Source organism: Bombus bifarius, unplaced genomic scaffold (assembly GCF_011952205.1).
Source record: "Bombus bifarius isolate JDL3187 unplaced genomic scaffold, Bbif_JDL3187 scf7180000007990, whole genome shotgun sequence".
NCBI classification, from domain to species: Eukaryota; Metazoa; Arthropoda; class Insecta; order Hymenoptera; family Apidae; genus Bombus; species Bombus bifarius.
Genome location: NW_022884371.1, coordinates 1,009,336 through 1,027,614, shown reverse-complemented (window position 1 = coordinate 1,027,614; position 18,279 = coordinate 1,009,336). Strand labels below are relative to the sequence as shown.

Genomic DNA, 18,279 nt, shown 5'->3' with positions numbered 1-18,279 from the left:
TTTGTTTTTTTCTCTATTTAAAATAAAAGATAATTTACTTATAATCATAAATTATTAGCCAAATGAATGAAATGAAATGACATGTTAAAAGATTGTTAAAATAAATTACAAACTCCAGAAATTTATTCTTCGCAATTTAATCAATTACATCATAGAATATAAAATGTTAATATCATAATTCAATGCATCATAATTTTTATATATGCGCAAAACAAAATTTTAAAATATATAATAAAATTGTTCTTGTATAGGAAATTTAAAATGAAAAGATTTTATTTATTATTGATCAAGAAACTATACACCTTAAATATATAAATGAATACATAAACGTAAACGCATGCTAAAGATATAAATCTGATAAGATAGTTCTGATATTTTCGGAAGGTTAATAAAATGACAAAAGTATTGTAGGATACCTCAAATACCTTTTTTTATACAGTCTTAACCATCTCTGAATTGAATTAATTCGAAAGCACGAACGTTCTATCGCGTGTACTCCTTTTTTTGTTTTATCTATAAATATGTGAAGATTATCGAAACGCGTTTCATGAGACAAAGGCATTCGTCGCTTTTAATAAATAAAAGTAAATGTAAATGCTTTTTTTCTCGCATTAGTTTTACACGATCTTATGCTCTTCTTTATACCATTTTTCTTTTTTTGCCTTTTTTTATACATTTTTTACTTTTTGGTTACTACATTTTCGATCTTACTAAACTCAATAAATCACCGCCAGCACATAAAAGTTAAAAATACATGATTTAGTGAAAAATTCATTATACCGTATGTGCGTATATAGTACGCTTGTTATATTCATATCTGTTGCAAAACCAGCGAATAGATCTACCGTCACTAATCACAGTATTTTGATCACAAACACGTATGTCGCATGTTAGAAATACAATTTGTGACATGGATACTCACTTAGATTTCTGTAGAACTACTGAACGTAGTTTCTTTGTATTTTGTTTTACATTTCGCTAAAGAATAATATTGATAGCTGAAAGGACGAACATTTTTTTAATATATAATGTTGACGTGCTTGAAAATAGTAATTACGCGAGGAAACCTTGACTTAAGCATCACACTTTCATTTTTTACTTCTTTTTAATTATTATTGTTATTATTATTAATACTTATCGAATTTATGTCACGAAGGTTAATTAATAATAATCATGTAATTATTCGATAGTTGTTTCTAAAATCTGTAGTTCATTTCAAAATGCATTCCCAAAAAGCCGTTACTTATTCTATCGTGATGTTGTAATATTTAATCCTTTAATCTGATTTCTTTTTTAAAAGTATGTTTCGTAAGTAGATAAAATTGTACGAAGTACTTCTCGACATGTGGTCATTAATTAATTAAGTAACATTAATGTGACGAACGAAACAGAAGAATATCGTACAAGAACACCATGTAATCAACATTCATTGCTTTAACTTTTCCAATCATTCGTTAATTTGCTATTTTATTGTATCGTCGAAATCCAAAATGCGCGCGATGATTCTTGAACTTCAATATGGACAAGTTATACTTTAGTGCCATTGTCTGATAATAAGCTCAATTATGATGAAAAACGTATCAGTGATTACTGTTCGTATATGTAATGTGCATACATATATTCGCACATTAAGCATATACGTATAATAAATTATGATTTTATATTTAAATGAAGTACTAGGCTATATTATAGAGCTGGATAGAACAATATTTTCGATATTAAAAATAAGAACATTTCAAGAAACATATTTTGTTAAATAATCAAGATGTAATATTTCTAATGAAATTATCAATTAGATACACTATTTTATTTATCTAGATATAGTTAAGAAAATATATTTCTTGAAATATATGTAATTTATTGTTAAAAATTCTAGTTTTTACTGAACAAATAGACTTATTCAAAAAATTCTAGTTCCCGTTTGTTTTTTCCAATACAAAAATATTGAAAAAATTAAAACTTAAAACTTAATTATATCACTATCTTTTGAAACAAAAATTCTCAAAAAATATTTGACAAATGGCGGCAAAGTAACTTGTTTATGTAACGAATTAATAAGAAAATAATAAATATATATATATATTTCCTTCTTTTTTTAATAGCGCACGATTATTATATAGTAATAATAAATATAATAAAGCAGTGCACGTAAATTAAGCGCATACATAACAATTTATACGGATATGTTTCCAGGTTCGTTTGTTACATGTTACAAAAAAATTGTATTCAAATAATTTTTTGCCGATTTTTTACGAATGTTTACAAAATTTGATAATGAAATTGTTCATTGGTGATGTGAGATATATTTACTGCGATTATACGAATAGAAAAAGTGATATAGTGATATTACAAACACTAAGACTTTTTACTTGTAATAGTTATAAATAAATGTTTTATCATGATGACACAAAGTATGATTAAAACTTAATTTGAATGAAAATCAAACTTTGTTTTTGTGAAACAAAACTCAACTGCCTAATAATTAATAATATTCTGATTTTATAGTTTTTGGAGAAAACGATTAAAAATATCAGAAATTATATCAAAATTGTCAGCACATTGTTCACTTCTCTGAATAAAAAACTAAATGTCTCTTATTATTATATTAAACATAAAAAAGTTTATAGTGTAATCATTCACGTAAATTTGTTTAGGAAGATATGTTGAATAAGATGTGCAATTTTTATATAAAAGTACTCATTCACAATTCACACAATTAATTATCTGGAAACGTATTAAAAATATAATGGAAGTATGTTACAATGAGAAATTAATGAAATCTATAGATTAATGTGTAAATAATATTTAAACATACAAAATTTGAAAGCTGATTGAAAAATATGCTATTTTATATTTTATGTTAAACGATTGAAAAAACCCTGTAATATCTTGCAATATTGAGATAAGCACAGAAAAACGATTATAATTTTAACAAAGAGTTTATGATTATATTTCTTAAATTATTTGAAGCTTTACACAAATCCTAGTATTGAATATTGGGTAATTTATATGTATTATCGTTCACATTACCAGAAGATGGACAATCTCACAGCACTAACGAACATTTGTCATATAAAATGAAAATTGTTTAACCCCAATTGATAATTTGTTTTTCCTTCTTTCTTGAATATTTTAATATAACTTAAATAAACAAAGATATCTTATTTACCTACATTTGGAAAATAAATCGCATTTGATACATACATATATATGATATAATAGATGTATCTTTTTCTTTACAGAACACAAACGCACTAAAATTTTTTTGTCCATTTAGATCTTGAATGTATTAACGAATTTGCATCTTGTTATTTTAAAGAATCACACAGTTACACATAATCTTAATCCTGTATTGTATGCTTCTATGATAAAAGCACCAGTTAAAACACATAGAGAATTAGTTATTTTTCGTTTGCAATTGCACAATAGTTTGCAGGTCGAGAATTGTCTTTTCCAACATTTCAAACCAAGAAACATTAGTTAATGAACATCGCAATTGGTTCGTACAATTGTTGGTTGTCACAGTATCAATTAAACCCGGAGATATCTCACTGATGTTTGTAGGAATATTTTCTGCTTGAATATTATTTCTTGATATGGTTTTATCATCTCCAGAATCAGAGGAAGTCATGTCATTTACTTCTACTTTATCCTTTTCTTCGATGTTTATGTTTGAAACGTTTTTCTGTTTATTAAGTTCTTTGATTGGTAGATGCAACTCTTTGTCAGTAGTTTCATTGTTTTCATTCACCATAAACTTACGCTTTTTCGTAGGGGCTTCTACTTCCTGTTGATTAGATTCTTTCACTTTAATGGCTCTAGTTCGGGACAACAGCGTTTCTAATGCTGGTAACAAGCTACTTGGTGGTTTCAGTCTTGTACTGCTATTATAGACAAGAGCCAAAGCTCTTAAGTCTCCTGTTAATCTATGTGCAGATGCTTGAATATCTACTGCTTCCACCATTGCTACCATAGAACTAACTAAATTGTCAATAAGTAAGCAAGTTTGTTCAGTCAATACATGATTAGCAAGTTTTGGAAAGAAAGTCTTGAGAAAAGCATGAATTGCTGGTATTCCTAATGACGATCTTTCATCTAGTAATACAGCATCTACATAATCCACTGTATAGGAAGAACAAAGAAGAGATGCAATATGTTTTCTGTCTATGTGTGTAGCAGCATGAACATCTAACCATAATCTAGGAAATAAAGCTAAGTGCAGTGGAACACCTGTAATTAAATAATACTATTATTAATTATATTAATTCTATAAATTTTAGACAATAAATGATATTTACCTTCAAATCCTAACATAGCGCTCAGATTAACTAATGTATCTGTCATACAATCATTATTTATTGCTAATCTGCACATTACGTCGATAAGTTCGTGATATGGTAAATAAAATTCGAGTAAAGCATTATCATATTCTGGATCTACTCCTTTTGATGCCTCTAATTGAGAGTGTGGTACGGCCATTTGAACCATCGGTCTAGCAGGTCGAGTAGGCATCTTTCCTGGAGGAGTAGATCTTCTTGGAAGATACGGGCCAGGTGGAACGGCAGCGTGAGATTCTTGAAGAGCTGCATGGCAGTGTGACAGCAATGGTGCCAAAATTGAGATCGCTTCAGCAGGAACAAGCATCACAAGTTCTTTCAAAAGATCTATAGCAAGATTTCTCATATCTGGAGGATTGTATGTATTTAACAATGTTGCTAATTTCCGCAGAATATCTGGCCATTCTTTACAATTCGCTAATATATTCCTTGCATCAGGTCCATCTCTTGCAGTTCTAATACATCGTACAAGTTCAACAATAATAGCTATTAGTTCAGCTAAATCACCAGCAACATGACACGCTGTTGCTTCATGATACATAATATGCAGCATATGAAATGCTTCCAAAGCCATACTTAATCCTCCATTATATACAACATAAAGCCTATCATCATCTGATTCAATCAGGATACTGTAAGGTATTGACTTTATCAATTCGTATTTCGAATTGGTATATTAGAATAAAAAGAAATATCATTATAAATATTGTACCGAAATGCAGAAATAAGTGTAGCCCAACATGATCGCCCATCTAATCCTTGTAAGTACGAAGATAAAGTTCCTCTCCTAAACGATGCAATTTCAGCTTCTTCCTGTTCTGTTTGATCAGGATGTCTTGCAACCAACAATTGCATTAATTTAAATAATTCGTCCACAGCCTATAAAAAAAAGAGATATATTTTATGTTTTAGATATAACTTTTATAAGTAAAGCAAAATAGATTTTAAATTAGTAGAAATCTTACAGTCGAATATTGAGTAGGATGAGGTGTTATGTTTTTGAATGCCCATTGAATATTTTGATGTGCAGCTAGTTGCCTTGTAAAAGTGCGTGATTGCTGACAGCATAATCGTAATAAACCGTAGTAAGCAGGTAACATCACTCTATTAAATAATACCACATCCTGATCCTCATGATCAGCACTAAAAAGACATGTAAAACTTTAAAAAATATTCTACGATCGTTTATAACCATATAAAATAAAATTATGCTTACAGTATATAATTAAATGCAATATTCTTAGTTATATGAGGATTGTGAAGTATAAGAGCAACATTTTCCGGACAATCAGAACAAACGTGGTACCAAAACAATAGCACAGCTTGTTTATTATGATGCACTGGAATGCTAGGCTCAGATAGTTTTGGGTGAAAAAGTGCCCATAAATCATTCAAATATTGTCCAAACTGGAAGTAAATATTATATAATGAAGTAGTTATACTAAGATTTAACATTATGCAATGCTTACCATTAATTTTTCTGTCTTAGAAATGACACAATATGTAAGTAATGCAAAATAGGCAGTGAGTTTCATTGTACCATGAGTTTGTATATCAATATAATGTCTCGCTGGTTGCAATAATCGTAGAAGTGCCGTATATATTTTATGCAAAATTAAAGTAGCTTCTGGAGATAATTGTAGTTCTCTAGATGTATTGCATCCTAAACCTAATCTATGAGCACTACGATAACCTTGTCTGAAATGAGTTGACGGAACCAATGATACGAGAAGAAAAGCAGCTGCAGAGCGAACTCTTTGATTTGAATGTTCTAATAGAAAATGTTGTAGCCACGTGTCTAGTCCTTGTAATACCCAAGCATGTGCAAGTTTGCTTCTTGTAACGGCTAAAGCTAACCATTCTAGTGCTCCATGTGGAGCAACTCTAGCTGCTTCCCAAACTCTGCCTAAAATCAATTGCGTCATACAGGGCAACCCACTTAATCCTGAACTTTCAGTTAACAATGTCAGAAGTTTGAAAAATGGTTGGCAGACATCTGTATGTTTTGTTATAGCTTGAAATATCATTGTTACAATATGTATTGCTAGTCTATCATTCCAACGACATAAAGATTGTATCAAATTTCGCGTCTGGTTGAGATTGATGACATCTCGCGTTTGCTGATACAAAAAAGGAAATCCTTTACCTCCTGCTACAGCGCTAAGATCTGCTGGAGACAATGCTAGTCTGGAAAGTGAAAATATAATATGTATATAAACATATAATATAGTTTTTACATTAAATAAAAGTAAAACTTATTTAACTACCTGTGATCGGGTCCTCTACTGCGTTCAACCAAAGTTGCTATTAAAGTGATCATTTTATCTAAAGAAGCAGGTCTCAACTTCTCTGTTGGCATAGCAACAACTTCTTCTTCTTCTTCTTCTTCACTGACTGCATCAACAAATTCGTGTGTTTTATGTCCAAGATAAAAATTTACCATAGTTGATATAGCTTGTACCCTTATTAGAAATAGAGTTTCTTCCTCGCCCATTTTACTAAATTCATATAAAAAACTGAAATACTCAGTAAGATGTTTCAAATGTTGTTTTGCATGTTCCATAAGAGATAAAAGCATTCTGACAAATCTTGTCACGCAGGATCGCGTACCGACAGTATTTACGTCATTTTCTTCATCACAAAGAAGATATAAAGGTGCTTGAGTAGCGCGCAAACGTTGTATCACGTGTATGCATAGCCTTTGAAACATTTGTCTTACCATTTGATTAGGGCACTTGACTAGAATTTGAATTGGCCACCACGAATCTCCAGCCATCTTTTCAAGAAATCTAGCGCATGCACCAGCCGAACCATTAAATTGTTTTGTTAATAACTCTACCCATTGCACCATAGTCGGTTTCTCCTTAGCATGAATAAAAGTTTCCATAAAAAATGACGTGGAAAGATCTGCTGACATTTCTGTTATGTCAGATTGTACAGAAAGTAATGTTTGTGGTATATAGCCACATATTTGCCACATAAATGTGAAATAAGTATGTTCAAATATATTTTTATCTTGTAAAAAATGCATGTTATCCTGCCATATCCAATCTTCAAGTTCTTTATTTAGTTCCAATGGTGGTAATTTATTGGTATTTTTATGAATTAACGAAGAAAATTGTCGTCCATTTGGACTAGAAACAGTGGCTTCTTCCTCTTTTGCTTGATCACCAGGATCAGCGCACCATTCGTAAAATAGCATATATGCTGAATTTGTTTTTTCAAAACTGAAGTCCATAAACTTATCTGTAACGGAATCATAGGTTTTACTAGTCATTTCTCCACCAAAGCACTCTGCCGCTATTTGATTTGGATCAAATGGTTTAACTTCTGCATCATTAAACAAAAACCATTTATCTTTATTAGGGGATGTACGATCTCTAATAAAACTATAATAATGTCCACCATCAGCTGTGCCAGTATGAACTGTTACACCTATTAAATCATATTGATAATGTTCCATTTCTGCATCATCATTGTCTAATTCTGATTGACAATCACTTTCAGATTTTCTCTTTTCAGATGCCTTCTTTTCTTCCTGATAATGCTGTGGCATGAGTTTTTTCTCAACATATCCAGACATATCTAATCTTAATGGAAAACTAAAATGTGTATTTACTTTTTCCTTTAACATGGTTCCCATATTAAATGTGTATCGCATTGTATTGAAACACAATATATGTGGCAACTTTTTAAAACAAGCTCTCTTTTCTGCTCTTGCTTTTTTACCACATTGTGAACATGTATACATATTATCTCCTTCCAAAGTATCTTTAACTGTAACTTCATCTAAACTTTCGTAAAGATTTCTCATATCTGCCACCTGGCAACGTACAGTATAAAATTCTTCAAGAGTTCTACTTACATGTTCACAATCTAATGATACGACATTATTAGATATTACACCACAGAATAATGTCTTCACCAAGTTCTTTAAATCTGATGTCATTTCTTCTAATTTAGATACAAGATCTATAAAAAATTCAGCCATATCCTTTTGTTCTCCAGTATTTAAAGGCTCATGATTCATGGTATATACTCGACAAAAGCTTCGAGGATTATACGCTTTTCTCTCGGATTCTAAAAGATAGGCAAACATTCTTTGTAACTCTCTTAATGTGAGTTGATGTTTATTTGCTCTATTACAATCAGCCCCTAATATAGAGATTCGTGCTTGCGGCATCATGTATAAATGCTGCATACAACTAGCCATGTAACAGGTGGCACCCAAGTTTGTTAGACCTACATATCCACAATCAGAACGTCCATCTTCATGTGGCCAGTAATCCCATGGATATGGAGAATGAGGGCCAGGTTTATGTTGAGCTAATAATTTTTCATGAAGAATTCTATAATTATCTGGTGCAGATTTTACAAGTTCGACTAAAAGATCGAAAGCTGCTGATCTGGAGACTTGACTTTTACATTTCGGAACATGTTTTGATCGAGGATTAGGTAATGCAAATAGAAAATCGAATACTTCATGTAATAAATTTTGCCCAATCTTTCCTTGTTTGCAAGGTGGATTATGTGTCATGATATTGCAAGTGAGATTTAATAACCCAACTAAGCCATCATCTTCCACTGTGTTATGACGTGTTTCAAGATGGTCTCTATTTAAAACTGAATCAATAACTCTTATTGCTAGGGTTTCAAGATCTATCGTTAAATTGGAATCATCCGATCCTTCTTTGATAGCTTCTTCTGGGAGAGAATCAACTAATCTGCAAACAAGCCAAAAATAATCCCTACAAGCAGGTCCATACGGTTCTTTTCCATCATCAAGTACGGGATGTAAGTGCAACGGTAAATCCGGTTTTCGATGGGAAGGTTGCATTGCTTCGGCAATTACCAGATGTTCCAACAATGTATTTAACATTGGAACAATTAAACTGGGATTACCAGAATTTTCATCTTCAGATCCTGTTGTCCCTAGACATAATCTATACAGTGCTGTACAAACTTCTCTTCTTACTTCTGGTTCGGGATCTTCCAATACTAATCTTCTTAACCAAGTTTTCCCAAATGGTTCTGATGATGAAAAAAGATATTGCTTCACTGTTTCATCACTATGTACCCAACAAACTAATAAAGCCATAGTATAATGTATAACTTGTGATCTTCCAAAAAGTCCTGTCTTGTAATGATTTGGATCCCTTGGTAGTGATGCCTCATTTAATATACTTGTTATTCGAGACATAACAGCTTCAACATTCATCATTGAAAGCATCACTTCGCTCAGTTTAGGTACAAGCAGTTTATCTGCTTTACTTCGTTTTTTCTCTTCTTTAACAACGCCCAAATAACACAATTGTTTTAGTAAACTAGCGAGACAGTCCTGCTGCCACTCACTCCCATCACCTTGTTCCAAGCATCCAGACATAAAAATATCAAATAAATGACGCAAACCTCCATGCTGAACAAACAATGTAGACCAAGCAACATCCTTCTCTTTGTCTTCATGATTATCATCTGTATCACCATCACCCTCATTACCAGATGTGCTGGATGTACAATTTACAACAGCAGTTTGGTTTGTTGTACTATGTCTACTCAACGACTCAACTATATATAAAGAATACATCAATTTTTGAGGACTAGCAGGATCTAACAATTCTGGCAAAGTTGTTTCTCCTAGTTTTTTAAATCCTCTCAATAAAGTTGGACTAGTTGGTAGTAACGTTAATGTGTCCCAAACTCTTCTTGAAAGTACCTGTGCTTTTGTATGAGGAATTTCCTGCCCTCCTTTGACAACTGTTTTCATAGCACTTAAAGTTCTCATTAGTGTAAATAGTTGTTCAAAATACTGTGGACGTAATAATAATAATGTCGGCAAAGATTCTCGAGGAGGTGGTGGTAAAAGAGATGGTGAATCCATATCTCGTTTGTTACATCTACCAGTACCATTACCTCGACCAGCACCGGGAGAAATGAACACTAGTTGACCATCTTTAAATCCCATTTCTTGTAATGTCTTTTCGTCAAAATCAATAGTTAATTCTTGACCTTGTGTAATCATCCTAATTGGCCCATCAGTAAGTAGAGAACCTAATACTGAACCATTATTTTGATTCGAATTTGTAGTAGATGTCGATTTCTCTTGATTATTTTGTGTATCATCCCACCATTTAGCAACTTCGGCTCTCAGATCAGCTACATAATCAGTACTCAGAAGAGTGAAACTTGTTTTTTCAGGTATTCCCGCAGGTTGTACAAATATTCTTAGCTGTTGACCTTTCTCTGAAGTGCTCATAGCAACATGACTACCAGCACCTCTACCTTCCAATATCCAGCGACGTAAATGATATGCGTAGCGTTTTCGGAACGCTTCTAAATGTGTTCTTAATAGTAACAAAGCTCTTTGTATGCAACGTAAACTAGCTTCTTCGTTCATTTCCAAATCAGCACTAGCTGCAGCAAGATGAGTCATACATTGTGAAACAAATTCTGCCTCTTGAGTTAATTGTCTAGACATGTAATATCCATTTAGATATTGTATAGCCGCCATACTGACATCTGTGCTTTTAGCTTTTAATGCAATTCTCCACAAGAAATCCATACCAACTGAATCTACATCTCTTAAAGGTCTATCCAAGTGTGCAGCAGCTAAACGGGCTAAATTACATAATTGCTGGAAAAGACTAAGGCCTGTCATACTAATAGTTTCGGGTGGTAAACTTGGTAATTTACGCATACATAAATGCTTAAGCGTATCCATTCCAAGTGCATGCTGCTCTGTTGATTTTGCTTGACTAAGCAACCAACTGAAAAGTTCATCAGCGCATGTTGTGTCTTGTGACAAACACTGCCATAATATGTCAACCTGTTCGAGACTTAGCCGAAAACAATCAGGTGAACCTAAAGGTGAAAAAATAGAAGATAAAAACTGTAGTCGAACTTGTATTTCTGTTTGATGGGAATATAAGTTATTTTTTGGCCCTGTACTAGTGTATGTTTTCAGATTATTAAAGAAGTGTTTCATCATTCCACGTTCACGATCGGCCCACGTTGTTATCGTATGTGCGTCCATTGCACCAAATTGCTGGAAACTGGCAAGTAATTTAGGTAATAATCTTAAAGATACAACCACAGAACGATTGGTTGCAAGATTTTCTAAGCAACCTTCTATGAATTTCATAGGTATTAATCGATCAACATTGAAGCAAAGAAGATTGCATAAAGCTTTCTCGGCTTCCAGAGCTAAACCTTCTCCTAATTGACCAATTTTATCATCTTGCAAAAGATCCCATAATAACGTATTTCCAGGCTTACATACAGTGTCCAAGTTGAATTGGGAACTAACACGTGTTACCGTTTGGCGAATACTTCTCACTTGTGGAGGGCGACAAACAGATCGCCTAATGGTCATTGTTGGATGAGAATGATGAGGATGGTAAGCCTGCATTTGTATAGCTGTTAAATGACGCGCAGCCAATTGAGCTAATTCCTCTTCGCATCCACTTTCCTCTCCATCAAAATCTGCCATATTTTTTTCACTTTTGTTAGATATTCTGCTACTATAAGATCCTTCTTCATCTGAAAGCATTTCATCTAATCCTGAAGGTAAAAACGTAGGTCCAGTCGCATGTACTAAACCGGCAAGTTCTGATATAACAGCTCCAGGTCCATCGGGTGCTCCGAGAACACCAGCTACATCACTATCATCTTCATCATGCGAAGTATCTGCTGAGTCAGGAGCTCGATCTACATTATGGCCTACTAATGACATATATTTATTTTTGTTAGCTCTTCTTAGGAGTGTTGCTGTTGTTGGAACTTGTTGATCACTTGGATCTAAAGCCATTGCTTGCTGTTTTACACGATCCAGCGCATCAACACCTTTTGGATCATCCATAGAAACTAATCCACCAGTATCCAAAGTACTGTTTAGTACGTCCTCTGGCCTATATTTCATATCTAACATTAACTCTTTAGTTTTCACATTATTTTCTTCATTAACAATGCCTTCTAATGTCTTATCTGCAGTAACTAGTGAACGTTTCTGAGGTTTTTTCCGTTTTCTTAATACTTTCCTCTTTCTCTTTTCTATTGCAACTGTTTCTTCTGTGTTTGATTTCTCTGTGTCTGCTTCTGCATCTGACCCACTTTGTTTTTCTTTTATATCATCTTGTATACTACATACGGAATCTTTTACTGATTCAGTAAAACATTCAGATTTTTCTATTACAGGATCTTCTCCTTCATTCGAGCTTGTTTGTACAACTGCTGTGCCCACACCTTTTGCTTTAAACGGACCTATTAATATTTATGTTTTAAGTCATTTAAAAATGTTTTACATTTAAAGACAAAAGTATTAAATATTAATAATATATGGGTAGGTATTATCTTACCTTCTCCATCACTACTATCCCCTCTTGCTTGTTTTCGTGGTGAAGGTCCTTCAGATGGAGCAGGACTGGGTTCTTCTTCATCTTCATCTGGACTACTTCCATCTATTCCACTAGGATCACTAGTACTGCTACCACCTATACCACTATTACCTCTTAAAATTTCTCTGTTTTTTATAGATAAACCTCTTGGATACCCTGAACCACCTGCTGTCCAAATAAATTTTATCAAAGCAGATGCCAGGAATAAACTTTGTTCTGTGTGGTCCTTCGGCTCCAATTTTCCTAATAAAGAGTATAAATGTAAAACTGGAGTTGGAGCCAAATGTTTTACTAAGGGTGCCAATAAATCATATACTGGGCGACCACAGTGTTTCAATTGTGCTGCTTGCCACATAGTATCCATGTCAGAACATGTAATTCTACCTTCCATAGCTAAGAAACTTAGTACAATATGACTTTGTTTAATAACCTCTACATGCAAATTTGGTCCAAATATATGAGCTATTATATTATTTTCTGTTAACCAAGCAGCCAATGCATGGCCTACTTGTTCCACTTCAGCGACAGTTTCACTATTGCAAAGTTCATTGAATGCAGTGATATGAGCATTTATCTGAGCTATTCCTGCTAGTCTCATAGTTAAAGTTGTACTAGTAAAATATTTAAATGCTAGATCCAATCCATCACGATCAAAGCTTGGTAAAACAGCGTCAATAGGATCCTTTACAGCACTCCACATGAAATCTAAATATAGAAGGTTATTAATTTAAACTCGAGAATACACGCCTTAAATTATTATAATCTTATTTATTCCAAAATTTACCTGCCATCGTTCTAACTGCTGGTGTGCGTAATTCTTTATCTGCTAAGCGACACATATATTTCATAACACGACTGCGTAATGGTATAAAGAGCTGAATAACACTACCATAATTCAACCAAAGCTTTAAGTTACAAATCACTACAACCATTGAATGTGCAAGACTAACAGGTAATGTATTTTCCATATCAAAACAAGCAGACATTAAATTGAAACCACCTTGATGACAAAATATGGAAACTGCTCTAATTAAAGGAGCTGGCACTTCTGGATCATGAGGTTCGCAATATCCCCCTTCATCCTTTAAAATAATAAAAAATAATGTATAAATGCATAGATAAAAAACAATACTTCTTATATTAATATATTACTTTTATTGGAGCTAATGGATTAATTGCACCACCATGTTTCATTGCAATGTAAAGAGGAAAATTTAGTAAAAATATTTTTGAAAGAAGATGATACAATTTTTCTCTATCTTGTTGAGACCAATTTTGTTTTGTTTCTGTTTCTGTTTGTGTAAAATCTGAGTTTTCTACTTTATTTTCATCTGTTTTTCCTTCTTCTTTTTCGTCTTTGGGTGATACTTTCCCAACATTTGTTTGTTGACCATTCTGTTGTATAATTTGTAATTGTTGTAACGTACATAATACAACACTTTGAGTTAATCGTATAAATCGATCAAAATTTTTTATTTCTCGATAGCAGCACATGCATTGTCTATAAAAATAAAAGAAAACAAGTTGTATTAAAATAGTAGTAAAACAATCTTATTAAGTATTTATATCAATTCAAATGTTTGGTTTATATGTTATAAAAAACAAAAATGGAATCAGACCTTTGTACCCATTGATTAACATAATGTAATGTAGTGTCCACATCCGAAATACAAAGTGTTGCCAATCCATCTTGTTCCTTCGATGATCTTTCATCATCTGGATATATATTATAAACAAACAATAAACAATACGAAAATTTAAATAAAATTGCTATAAATATATATAAATAAGATTAATGTATCACTATCCTAATCTATCATTATTTCTTATATATCAAACATTTATCTACTTTAATGTGTCGTACAATTTTACTACTAATTACGACTTTTGAAAATATAAAACATATTTTAATATTTTGTTATTTTGTATATTTAACGTTGAAGCGTGTTCGTGTATAAGTTGATAAATTTTAAAATCATACATAGGCAAATAAGGTTATAAATTATAATGTTATAAACGGACTTTTATAATAGAAAAAGTTAAGTGTAATTATGAATCTGGTAGATTTTTTACAACAATTTGTTACTAAATTGTTTATACTAGGACATTAGTTGTTGATACGAAATCAAAATTTACAACATGCAGCATAATACATTAGGTTAACATGAAAGGTATAGTACACATTTTGCTTACAGGAGAGCAGAAGGTCGTGAAAGTCAACACATACATCGCACATGGTTTTCTTCCTTTAGCCTCTGAAAAGGCTTTTAATCACGTCAAGTTCATCACTCAACTTCACCACCGTCCATCGCAAAAGTTGGTAATATTATTAAACATTTGTATTCTTGATTATCCTCTCAACACTTGATTAATTCGTTAGACACCATATTGCTTTTTTACGCAGCTGCGTTCACTTGCCGCTCACTTCAGATGAGCAATAGTAAATATCTTCCTCTACTTTTTTTAAAATCTTTCATACCTATAGACAAATGATATAATAATCATAAACTACTTCACTTTATTATCGAAGTTCACAAATATCTTTATCCAAATTATTCCTAGAAAACTGTAATCTTTTACTTAACAATATGAATGTCATTATGACAGAAGACAGCTGATCGCCGCCATATTTTATTGAAATAATGTGATATTTAAAATGATCCCATCAGTACTTTAAACATTAATAAGACATAAAAAATAAAACATTATTTTTTTCATTTAACCGAATGATGTATAAAATGAAAAAGTCTAGCCTCGATTTTTTTCTAACCTCATATTTTTTTAATTATTTTGGGACTTAAAAATTTATTTAAGATAATATATAATTTATTTTATATTTGTTTTTGAAACATTAACATCAATAATTAGCGTTACTAAATACATAAATCTTATTAAAAATCACAATTAGAAATTTACTTATAACATAACAATACTATTGATAATGACTACTATAAATATACTATAAATACATTAATAAATGAAGTAATAATATCAAATAACAAATATTATATTAAAGAGCTAATAATACATTTTTTAAAGTTTATCAAACAATAACTCTGAATTGTTTAAATAGAGTGAAAATGAAATAAATGAAATTATTTTTCTTTTGTTTATATTATACCAATTAAATCTTATAATGTACTAGGGAACAATTAATGTCAAAAATATCATTTAAGAAAGTAATTCTATTAATTCTTTTGCTTTAATTATAACCTTTAAGACTTTCATTGTACAATCCTTAATTCTAATATAATGAAATATTGGTTATAAATTTCAAACATAAACATTCCTTCTTATAATTGTGATATAATTCATATACATTTTCATTTGATTAAATATATTTGTATTGTGTGCCTAATTTGTATGTAATATCAGGTAATATGTACCAAGAAAAAAGATATACATATGTACTCATAAGCTATATTATATGTATGTACAGGAGGAGGAGTAGGAGGAGGGGAGTACTAGAAGAATACAGTGCTGGTAGCGCTAGTTGTCCAGAAGTATGATAAACAATCTTGAAAGGAGCATAACATCTTGTGCGATTTCATAGAATAAATCTTTGTGTGAAGATATTGACGTGTGTATTGGGTTATAGGGTGTCGATAAGTGCCATACGAACAAGAGTAAATATTAATAAATAATTGAAATGGGTAGCACGGATAAAGCTGAGATCACGGGTTTTATATGCAGACTTTGCAGTAAGATGAACCGTTTCGTGATCCACATATACGGTGAAGAGGGTGAGAGAATGAAACTTGCTGAGAAAATAAATGCTTATCTTCCAATTACGGTAAAAATCATTATCTGCTTTGTATTTTTTTAAATTAGGCTTTCATCGATATTATTTTTTAATAAAATTTTCATACTTTCTACTACAATATATTCTGTGTATGACTGGTTAAGATTTCACTTTATTTGAGTTACATTTATGGTTTTTCTTATATGAATTTTTTATCGTATTTGACAGCTCTACCTTAAATGCAACAATAATTGAGAAATTGTAAAATTACATAACATAATGATAAAAATAGTTTGTTTATTACAAATTTATTAAATGTTTCTAAATATAAATATATATTATAGCTACATTAAATCAGAGAAAGATTAATTAATTGTGATGTTTTAAAAGTTTCATAAATGATGTTTTCAGTATTTTAAAATATAATATATTTAAATATCTATATGTGTATATATGTCATATAATGAGTATTTTTTATATTTAGTTTTGAAAAATACAATTTTTACCCTTTTGTCATATAGGTAAACATGAATGATCCATTACCTAAAACGGCATGTCTACATTGTATTGAACGGCTTGAAGCTCATCATGAACTAATGGAACAATTTTTCTTAGTCAAACGAAGGTTAACTACTCAGAATAAGTCATCAACAGTTGCATCAACCTCTACACAAACTGCTGATACTGTACCAACATCTAGCCCACCTCCATGTTAACATATAGAATTAAAAGCAGAATTTCTCGCTCAATATTATTAAACATTTTCTGTATATCTTATTTGTATTGTTATTTTAGTAATTTATTACTAGGGAAACAAATTTTTTTTGTTAAATGAAAAGATATATATATAATCGATCAATTGATTTAAAAATTTTATAAAATATTTTCTTCTTAAAATATGTTGGTAAATATTTGTGATGTGCAAATTTAATTTACTGTATAAACTTTTTTATTTTTTACACCAGATATTACAGATATTTTTTATTGATACTGTAATATAAAATATATGAATAATTATAATTTGTTTGTATTTCACATTTTCAAAAAAATTGGAACTTTTTTTCTTGACTAGTAATCAGCAATAATAAAGTTACAGATATGTTTATGTAAATGTATATCCAATGAATATTTTTAGGCATGTTTAATAATGTTCAAATTATTGAATTAATATTTTATTTGATGTATCTTGTATAGTTTTTATTAATAGAAATTTTTAAACATCTTTTAATACTCTAGGATAATATTGTTTCTTTAATAGATCTATACTGCTGGTGTACAAAGATAAATAGATAGATATGTCAAAGTGATTTCTTAGAATATTAAATGATGTTATATTATATAATTGAATGTAAAAATAAGAAATTTAGTTGGCAAAGTTTTTAATAATATTATGTATTAGATACATACAAGATTGTCAATACTAATGTACATTAAACCAATCATGTTTCCTTTGCTATTAAATATCAATAGTTTTAATATGTCAACTTTTATATATAATAATATGGTACAAAGTATAATGACAAAAGTATCTGCATAATTATATTATATTAACATATATTATTCCACAGAGTTTAACAAAATTTGAATGTTTACCTCTAAGTTGCAATATAATAAATAATTTATAAAAATTTTTAAATATATAGAACTTTGATTATAGTATTTTACATTATAAAAACCAAAAATCTTTATAAAAATGACACAAGGATAAATGATACTACTATAATTTGTTAAGATTATTTATTTCTTAACAACATTTGCTAACACAATTAAATGTTATGTGGAACAATATTATTGATTGGCGACACAATCC

At 30.9% G+C, this 18,279-nt stretch overlaps 2 protein-coding genes across 2 annotated transcripts; one reads left to right on the top strand and one right to left on the bottom strand.

Annotated features, from left to right (window-relative positions):
• Window positions 1-255: 255 nt before the first annotated feature.
• Window positions 256-14,963, bottom strand: LOC117205348 (ubiquitin carboxyl-terminal hydrolase puf). The gene is made up of 12 exons (XM_033443658.1): window positions 14,921-14,963; window positions 14,347-14,443; window positions 13,880-14,228; window positions 13,512-13,809; window positions 12,689-13,432; window positions 6,605-12,593; window positions 5,807-6,524; window positions 5,554-5,744; window positions 5,303-5,480; window positions 5,050-5,216; window positions 4,299-4,969; window positions 256-4,230 (listed from the first exon to the last, which is right to left on the bottom strand). Exons 1-12 carry the CDS (start codon window positions 14,961-14,963, stop codon window positions 3,398-3,400), a joined length of 10,278 nt encoding a protein of 3,425 aa, XP_033299549.1. The 3' UTR covers window positions 256-3,397.
• Window positions 14,964-16,181: 1,218 nt separating this feature from the next.
• On the top strand, window positions 16,182-17,294 carry LOC117205352. Its single transcript, XM_033443665.1, has 2 exons — window positions 16,182-16,520; window positions 16,991-17,294. The coding sequence occupies exons 1-2, from the start codon at window positions 16,377-16,379 to the stop codon at window positions 17,183-17,185; spliced, it is 339 nt and encodes a 112-aa protein (XP_033299556.1). The 5' UTR covers window positions 16,182-16,376; the 3' UTR covers window positions 17,186-17,294.
• The last annotated feature ends 985 nt before the right edge of the window (window positions 17,295-18,279 follow it).